Source organism: Eucyclogobius newberryi, unplaced genomic scaffold (genome assembly GCF_026437365.1).
Source record: "Eucyclogobius newberryi isolate DKJ021-1_F unplaced genomic scaffold, fEucNew1.0.hap1 SCAF_186, whole genome shotgun sequence".
Taxonomy (NCBI): Eukaryota; Metazoa; Chordata; class Actinopteri; order Gobiiformes; family Gobiidae; genus Eucyclogobius; species Eucyclogobius newberryi.
In genome coordinates, this window is record NW_027315819.1 from 165317 (window position 1) to 175613 (window position 10297).

Sequence of the window (10297 nt, forward strand, 5' to 3'; positions counted from 1 at the left end):
CCATGTCAAAACTTTCATTTAACGTCATAATTCCTGAAAGTAGACAATGATCAGATTTTTTTGTTTGCTTGTTTGTTTTGTTGTGAACATATTTGTCTTTTATGTCCAATTTTGGAGGAATGTTTCTGCGGTTACAGGGCCTGTCCACATGAAACAAAAAGAAGCACAAAAAAGAACATCTCTCTCAGCTCAATTTTAGCAAAAAGCCTGATTATTGTCAATTTCAAGGACTTTACACAACAAAATGAACAGTTTTTAGTTCAGCAAATCAGCAAATGCCTCGTAGTTACATAGACCCCATGACCTCCATATATGAAATTTAGTGCTGGAAATGTCGCAAATGCAAACCTAAAATGACCGTTACTGCCGTCCTTTTACTCAAACCAAGAACATTCTTTTGTGAATTTCTTGAAGTTTAGCTACTCGATGATTCATTTTGCTTCCTCTTTTGTTTGGCTCAGTTCCTCAGTCTTGATTCAGACACGTTGTTAAAAAAGAAACTAAGACGTGTGAAACTAAGTAAGGAGAAGCGACAACAACTGTGACTTTTGCAATGACATTTTGAAACTTGACTCAGCGTTGAGGCAAGTTTCTGTTTTAAATTGCAGGAGTTTTCGGCCCGTAAATACCGTAAAAGCCCAGATGAAGTCAGATGAGTCCAGATCGAGATGTTTTGGAAATGCACAGAGGAGAGTCAGTGATTATTTGGGTAGAAAGTTTCTGAGGTTAGAGGTGGTAAGAGGAGTTTTAGTGATATTACCCACCACTATTACTATTATTCTCCGGACTATAAGTTGATTATTTCCACACTGACAACCACAAGAGGCCGCTCTAGGTTCTAAGCAACGCAGAAGAAGAATTTGCACTTTCTCTACCTCTGGAGTTTGTGGAGTTGTTTAGAAGTGACACAGAGGAAGAAAAGTTCAGTGGATTTAGTGATTTGGGGTAAAACTGATGCTTTGGTAAACTTGTTAGCATGTTCTTTATGCTATAGTTATCTGAATAACTGTTCATATGTTACGTTAACATACCAGACACTTACCACAGTTCTGTCTGTGCCTCATGTAGCTGAAGGTGTTAGCGTTAGCATACGTCATGTAGCTGAAGGTGTTAGCGTTAGCATACGTACACCTATTCACCATGTTCTCTCATCTGTTATTATTTTAAATTGTATTTCAAGATGTTCTTGGTCTTGGATTTTATCAGATACATTTCCCCAAAATTATTATATATGTTTTTTCCTTCTCTATTATGCATTTTTTGGCTGGTGCTACTATAAGTCGCTCTGACTTATAGTCCATAAAATATGGTAACTAATTATGTTGCAAAACTGCATAATTACACTCTTTACATCCGTGCAAAAAAATATCTGATAACCTCATTGCAATTGTGGTCTGGAATGATAAGATAACTCAATAATTCAATCAGATTTGTGTGTTTACATGCTCAGGAGAAAGATGATCATCAAAAAAAAACCTTGGGACGTTTGTCAGTTAAAGCAACAGTGCGTAACTTTGTGCAGGTGGAAAGAGTCCTTAGAAACACTGCAGAAAGACAAACCACACTTCAGAACATTCTTCATGCAGATATTATAGTCAAAGGAACAGCTGAGGCTCCTCCATGCCCAGTACGAGTCAGGTTTGTGGAGATGCAAGCCCGCTCACACTAAAGCAGGTGTTTTCTACATTTTGCAATAGAAACAAACTTTTATTTTAGTCTATATTTTGGTTAAAAAAGCTTTGTGTTTGGGCTTTAATCAGTGGATTTTTACAGAGAATTTTAAAATAACTCTTTCAATCTTTAACATTTTCTCTTACATTTTTTTGTCTGTGTCACATTAGTTTGTCCTTTTTTTTTCCATAATCCTCCGTTTCAAAACAATAAAAAAAGAACTTGTGACATTTCAGTAATGTCATCATAACCCCACAAACTAAATAATGATACGAGTTTGTTTGTTTTGTTGTTGTGCACATATTTGTTTTAATATGTCACATTTTGGGGGAAGAAAATACCCACTTGTCAAACGTATAGCATATTATTGCATTAATACGGAGAATTGGAATCAAAATCCATTCAAAAATAACTTTAAACATTCACAAACGACCTCTGATTTCCATAGCGTTTTCCCTCTTTAGCATCGTGGGTGGAGGTAGACGTTACAGGTCTACGGTCGGAGCGGGGACATTTGCATTTACAGTTTTTTTGGAACAGATCGTGGGCGTGTGAGGGTAGTGACCCACGGTGTTTCCTGCGTGCGCGTGCGGTCGTGTGCGCTGCGACGACTCGAGACAGAAAACGGTGCGATAGTTTTGATACGGCTTTGGTTTCGGGAGTCTGGGGAAGGCCATGCATGTGCCGCCTGCTTTTGAACTGCGCGACCTCGAACTGAAAGGTTTATCTGAAAACGAAAACGTGTCAGGACTTCAAATACATGCTCGCGTACAGTTTATACCACTGCTTTGTACTTCTACTACTACTACGATGCTCAACTGTGGCCCATTACCATTCATTTCCCTCATAGACTTTAAGTAAAAAGAACAACACAACATCTATAATAATCCGTTTCTGAAACTTTATAAACCGCCAACAAGTTGTAATCGTGTATTTTGGACTGAAAACCATTAAAGACATTAGTAACTACATTGCTGAACCCTTGATATTTGAAGTTTATATGGAAAATGTATGTGAAATGTACTTCCTGAGCCTCTGCTGGGTTTATAGTACTTCATAGCAATTCTTAGTCTTCTTATACAAGTTTCACTTTCTATTTTATTCTACAAGTTCTCCTTCTTCTGCTGCTACTGCGCTAGTGTTACTTCTACTGCTCACACTACTAAGCAACTCAAGTACTGCACAATCAGCTAATGCCTAACACTGTGCCACTATCACTACTATCACTGAGGTCTGATACTGATACTTTTACAGTCAAAGTACTTAATTTTGCTCCACGTAATTGTCATTTTATTGGGAACTCACTATGAATCAATGAGTATAACGACTTCCTCCTGAAAAAATCTTAAAATGATCTTGTATTTTGCTTTAGAAACCTATTGAAAGGAATAATCAGTTGATTTTGTTTGTACGATAGTGAGCAATGACGAAGGCCGGTACAGTTTAGTGATAAGACTGAACTAGTTTTTCTGTATTTATTTGTGGGGTTTTTTTCGCAGTTCTATGACCTACTTCCAACCGCCAACAGCTGCCCACCTGAAAGTGTCTGAAAGTGACTCATTCCTTATCTTTAGTGGGCTAAACACACAACAAACAAATGGAAATACCCCCGAAAGTCTTAACCCTGCACATTCAAATGGCAGATTTTTTGCATAAAATGATTTGTCAGGAGCTCAAAGACGAGACATGTTATTGGAGGGAAAGTTATACAATGTGGCCTAGTTTTTCTGCTTCTCAACACAACATGGTACGAATAAACAAAAATGGAACGTGTTTGGACAGATTGAAAGTGACTAAACGATTGGAAATGTTCCTGATCAGTTACATTTGGCTCATAATATGTGTTTCTCTGTGTTTAAACAACAAATTGTATTGTATTTTTAGATACATTTTAACATCCTTGACACATACTATGTTTTCCAGGCACATAAAATCAAAAAAATTTTACCTTTACTAATGAGACGTCCCTTTTAAATGTAAGTATATTGTAGTATATTATTCACCCATGTGACAAATGTACTAATTTCCCAATATTTTCCTATTTACAGCAGATAATCAAATCAAGTCAACACAAACGCAACACAAATGGCACCATATTATGTGTAATGTATGTAATATACACGCATACAAACGAGAGAAAACATAGATAAATCATTCAAATACAGTACAGATTTGAGATTATTTTAATTTTTTTTCCATTTGACCTTCCTATTTTTCTATTCCTATTCCTCTTTCCATTTGACCTTCCTATTTTCACATTCCTTTTTAGTGTACTGCTGTTTGTGTAGTCAGTATAAATACGTTTACTAGTATATTGCCGATAATATAATTAATCATTTCTTGTTTCCTGGTAGTTTTAGTGTTTTACGACTACTGTTTGAATGGCAAATAAACCAAAGCGAGAAGAAAATTGAATTCTGTCAACTGGACAAAGGTCGACAGAGTTCAATATTCTGTTGTCGTGGAGCCGACCTGGACGACCGAGGCTCTACTACGCAGACGAATAAACAGAACAAATATCATACAGACATTCTTGAATCGTAATGACGTAAATGCACTACAAAGAACCTTTTAAAATTGACGTCACATGCTGTCCCGGCTTTGTTTAAAATCCCATTCTAAGTACCCGCCGGTCCAGATCATTGCGCGGGTTCATAATATCGACCGCAAGGAGACGTCACACCTGCACAACCTTGACATCCGCGCGAATAAACCGCCGTTGTTGACCCAGACTTTTTTATCGACGCGTGAAATTCGACCCCGTCTCGTAGCAACGCCTCGCTCGCTTCTCGCTGAACACAAATCCCGGCTCAAACGCGTCTGAGCCTCGACACAGATCCCACCCCCTCCTCCCGAAATCCCGCGGCTCGGCTCTCGGACACGTATGAGGTCATCTCCCTCAGTTTCCACGGCGACGGGGGGGAGCGTTGCCAGGGGAGACCGGAGCGCGCGACTTCATTAGGGAGATCGATATGAGCCGGCTGGACTTTGGGCTTTTGTTGCAGGTGACGAGGGGCTGTCTCACCGCCGTGGTTCGATGCAAATACATGCGTTTCCACGGCAACAGAAGCATCATTAAAATGTCTAATCGGCGGTCATGACAGTCCGAGGTATTTTTAATTAAAGCGTGCCTGATACTGTATTGTGCTCGTGCCAAGATTCTGCTCCGTAAATGTCAGCGTCGCCTCTTTATCCGAGCCCTGGGAAGTATCGCATCTCGAGCTAAAGCTGCACTACGCAACTTTTTCTTGTCGCTAAGCGTGGGTTTCAGAGTGACCTTGGGTGGGTTTCACCTTTTTCAGAGTGATCTGTCACAGTTTGTCAGTGACAAACTGACAGATAATTCACATCAAAAGCTTAAATATCTACGTTCAGTTTTCCCCAGCTTTAAATGAACAAACCACTTTTCTCCCTCGCATTAGTGTACTCTGGTATTGTCTAATTACGTGCTTTGAAACATTGAAAACAGATCTGCAGAAATCATTTTAAGCAGTCAAGTTTTTAGTCCTGTTTTTAGTTCTGCCTTTGATGGGCATAGCACAGAAAGCAGCAGGAAATGAGGAGAGACATTCAGCAATTGGTCAAAACCCAGTCTTAATTAAACTCTTTAGCTTACAATTCTGTATGACCGTGGCCAATATATTTTTATTTTATTATGCTATGTCCAGCTGTACTCTTCAGTTTGTTTATCATTCAATTTACATCCTTGTTTGTGCAGATGAAAGTGATGAAAAGCAACAATTAACAATTTAAAATAGAATATGATTTCTTTTGATTGTGCTGGAACCCGTGAAGAGTATTGTCTTTGTCGAGTGTGTTATGTAAGACCTGAAGAGCCTTTTGTTTTTCTTCGTCGAGAGCCTTTTCATCTCCACTTCACCACGTTTCCTTCTTCTGGTTTTCACTTTTGCTGCTTCTGCTTTTGACTCTCTCTGTTCTTCTTTTTGTGGACTGACATGACATCTACTTCAAACTTAAGTGCATATGGCATGTTTTTCTAATTATTATGACATTGTTCATAGTATCACAGTTTACAGTCGCAAAAAATATGGATAAAAAAGGTTGACAAAAAGGACAAGATCGCGAACACAAGCGGTCGAAATGCGACGTGGCTGGGCGCTCTAATAGGGTGAGGAGCTCAGAGTAGAGACGCTGCTCCTCCACGTGGAGAGGAGCAGCTGAGTCTCGGGCATCTGTTATGAAAGCTCCTGGACGCCTGCCTATTCCGGGCGTGTCCCTATAGGAAGAGGTCCCGCGGAAGACCCAGGACCCACTTGAGGGACTGTGTCTCTCTGTGTCCTGGGAACGCCTCCTCCAACTCGTACGTCTGCAGGGGGCGTGTTTCCGACTCTCGCACTGCATTGTGGTCTATATTGACGGGTCTATAGTGAGCTGGACACTACTTTTCAAGGTGCATTGTAGGATATTTTGAGTGCCTTACTTTTTTACCTGCTGGACATTCGGACGTCGCTACAAAATGGCGTAACCCAAGTAGGGAATAGGTAAACACTACAACTGTTACCTAGCAACCATAATCTTAACTAGGGCCAAAATCCATGTAAATTACACCACTGTTATGATTGGACAAACAAGAATACCTGATAACACCCCATTTTCAAAACGCAGCTTCACTTCCTGACAATTTCAACTTAAGATTTCAAATTTTCTTCACAAACTGCAACTCGACTGATACAAAACTGTGATAAATACTCACCACAGGGACCATCGCGCCAAACTAAGTCACAATTAGAAAAAACACAAGAACCTGTTACTGTTACTTCTCTTCAAGATTCACACTTCAGTATTTAACACATTGTGGCACATTTAACCTGATGTTTTTCCCATCGCATCTAATGTTTTTCACGCTAATCCACACATAAATCCACGTTACAATTGTTATCTCGGTCAAAACGTCGACCGAGATAACAACGAACGATTTAAGACATCTGAACACACCCTTCAACACCATTTTAAACTACGTCATTTCATTCAATTATTGCCGTTCTTTGGATTATGGCGGCGCTTCACATGCCCCGAACCTGCCCCGGCATTTAAAGCTGAATCCTGGACTGGACTTTACTGCGCTGACAAGAGCATTCACCAGCTGTTTCTGCAGAACATTTGCGGTCAACCCTCTTCAGGAATGCCTCCTCCTCGTGTCTCGTCTTGTCTCGCAGCTATAGCCCTGATTCGTTTATTCCGCTCGTCGCCAAAAGGTTGCTAACCGGGTGCGAGTCGGGGGCAAAACCATTACCGGCGTTGTGTCAAGTAAAGCCCTTTCTCACGTCGTTGTTTTGTTTGAAACGGGAAACGAGAAGTTGTTGTGTTTTTATTCTCACTCCCACGACACGACTCCCGTTTTTTTCATCTGACAAATTTCACACGGGCTTTTCTTTGTGATTTGCCTCTTGACTGACAGCGTTTTCCGGCCAGATTCGCCAGGCCTTTGTGCGTCCCTAATCGTCGCGGCGATCGTGGCATTTCGAAATGATTTGAGTGGGTGTAATTACAGACAATGTGCAGCTATGTGACCTTATTTCCACTGAGGCGGCGTTAGCATTTTATTAGTTAGCTGCATGCGACGCATTAATGTTGACGTTTTTTATTTCAGTTCAGTCAGCTCGTAATGTAACATAGCTCGCGATTCGATAACGGTTCGATTTTGCGATATTGCATGCGATATTCTGCGACTTTTAGGAAGCAAATACATGTTCACAACAGTATTTCTTTGTTAAACCTCATCATGCACAAGCTTCACATGAAATACAACCGTTTCAACCATTAAAGAAGTGAATATACATCAAATCTATTGCATTATATCGAAACAGCGGCCTTCGATATCGATACCGTGTCACAGAATTTAGCATCACATTATCGATATTTTAGCACGCCCCTATAAGGTGTACTGTACGCAACTTTTCTTGTGAATGTCTCGTCACCTGTTTGTCTCCATGGATATGTTGCTGTTACTCCGAAATGTTCCACAGTATGGCATTAAGCGTTTACGGTGTATATATATATATCCTTTAATATATATACCGGTAGATTCAATATACAGTAGACAAGTTTAATGACACAGTAACTCTACATGTAAGTGGTCAATATGATGTTAATTTGTATTTATTCATCTCATTCAGCACAGCCTTTTTCTGCCGCTAACTAGCGATAGCCGTTTAGCGTGGCCTGCTAACACTCTCCTATGAATACACACTGTACAAATGTTTTTACATGAATTATGATCCAAAAATAGCAACCCCCTTATGACCGAACTCCTTTTAGAGCAGTTATTCATGTACAAAAATGTCTAAACACACTAATAAGCAGTGATACGGAGGATATTGATAAGAAAGTGCTTTGTCATTGTCCGTTTAGCATTGACCTGTTACGTGAATGCAAAGTAGCGACTCGTAAAAGTGCTGATATTAGTGCACTTTTTAATACATTTGGATATATTTAAGGCACTAGGGAGGAAGACGTTGATGGGATAAATGATTGCTGTGCAGATTTGTATGTCTTTCCTGTCGCAACATGTCGTGTCGAGACCAGGCAAAGACAATATGTGGGAAATGTCTGGCCCGAGGACTCAGTGTGGTATTTGCAATTGCTTTTAATCAAAGTACAGTCCATTAATCACAATAAAAAGTGTATTGCAGTGATCACAAAAGCCTAAATCACTAAATCACGTCTTAATAAAATATACAATCGGGTTTATTTTGCAACATTACGTCCCTCCGAGGCTTCCGTAGACGAGACGCACATGTCATCCGATGCTTTATGTTCAACCCAATTTAAGAACAGGCCCCAGAAACGATTTACGATCCATTTACGAGTTTCTTCAATATCATGCGGTTCTAAACAAGTTCTGATGTAGAGCAAGACGATTCGAAAACTGCTCAGGAAAGGTTCCATTTTGTCCAATACATCACCTTTTTTTCCCCTTGATTCAAAATGCTTCTAAATTTGGGCTAATTTGCGGTATTTGTCTTGTGTACTTTTTGCTTTTAAGTACAAATTCGGCTGTAAATTGGGAGTAAATTGTTGGTCATTGACTTGTTTTCAGTATTTTTTCCACCACCTGTCGAATCCGGTCTCAGTATCTGGGTTCAATACATCTGGGTGGTCAAATGGACAAATGTCTTTAAACTTATTTAACATGTTTTATTATTCAAACGTTTAAGATTCGCTCTAATTTTCCTAATTGTTTAAAGCCCATTTAGACCAAGTTTAGACAGACTGTCCTTGATTAGTCTCTGTTTTGACGCTCCCTTTTTAGTTTTCTTTCTTTTTTTCTTTTGCTTTTTAATTCATTTCATCAGGTTTCATTTGAAAACACAAACAAGAAAACAAAACACGGTCTGGCACATCTTGGCAGAGTTGTGTCTTTTAATAAACGTCCACTGTTGTCCGTGCCAGTTCTTGATAATTGCATTATTCAGTGTTTTTTTATCTTTATTTTCCTGCTGCTGAATGTATAATCCACATGTATCCATCTGTTGTTTCGATTGCAGGAGTTGCGTGTCCCCAGTATATAGCTGAAAATAATTCGCAGTGCTTTATTAATGAATATTTAGTACTTTTTGAACTGGTATAAGTTCAACATCATTTTATTGAATGTCCTTTAGCACAGCAATAATACAGCATCTCCCTGGAGACAAGAAAATGCACGTATAATCCAGAATCTATAGATATGATCCAAAATCTATAAATATAATCCAAAATATATAAATATAATCCAAAATATATAAATATAATCCAAAATATATTAGTATAATACAAATTCTATAAGTATAATGCGAAATCTTTATGTATCATCCCAAATCTTTAAGTATAATAATAAGCAATAATACAACATCTCTCTGGAGACAAGGAAGTGCACGTATAATCCTAAATCTATAAATATAATCCTAAATCTATAAATATAATCCTAAATCTATAATTATAATCCAAAATCTATAAGTATAATCCGAAATCTTTAAGTATAATAATACGCAATAATACAGCATCTCCCTGGAGACAAGGAAGTGCACGTATAATCCAAAATATATAAATATAATCCACATGTATCCATCTGTTGTTTCGATTGCAGGAGTTGTGTGTCCCAAGTATATCGTTGAAAATAATTTGCAGTGCTCTATTAACGAATGTAATATTTAGTCCTTTTTGAAGTGGTATAAATTCAACATCATCTTATTGAACATCTTCAGCCACAGCAATAATACAGCATCTCCCTGGAGACGAGGAAGCGCACCCCCCTCCAGAAAGCTCTCCCCCGTTAACTGTCTGTTTCCCCGGCGTTGCAGGTTCGCGGTGATCGCGTCGGGATGCGCGAGCTGCCCGCGGCTGGTGTGTCGCCGGGAGGGCTGCGGCGCCGAGTTCTGTTACCACTGCAAACAGGCCTGGCACCCCAACCAGACCTGCGACTCGGCCCGCCAACAGAGGGCGCAGTCTCTGCACACGCACAGCAACCACTCGCCCAGCTACACGCAGGAGCAGGGCCCCGGTAAGAGGCGACATTCAGCAAACACGCGCAGAGAGAAAACATTGTGACTTTCAGAGAAGACATGAGACTAATTACAGAACAAATGACATGATATTACAGTCGTCAAAGCCAGAAAACAACTGACAA

At 39.6% G+C, this 10297-nt stretch overlaps 1 protein-coding gene across 1 annotated transcript in view; it reads left to right on the forward strand.

Annotated features, from left to right (window-relative positions):
• LOC140365150 (E3 ubiquitin-protein ligase RNF19B-like) overlaps nucleotides 1–10218 on the forward strand; it is a 34666-nt gene extending 24448 nt beyond the window's left edge. Inside the window, exon 3 of the mRNA XM_072451404.1 lies at nucleotides 9972–10218. Coding sequence (XP_072307505.1) covers nucleotides 9972–10218 — 247 coding nt within the window. The remainder of the gene's footprint in view (nucleotides 1–9971) is intronic.
• Nucleotides 10219–10297: the final 79 nt, after the last annotated feature.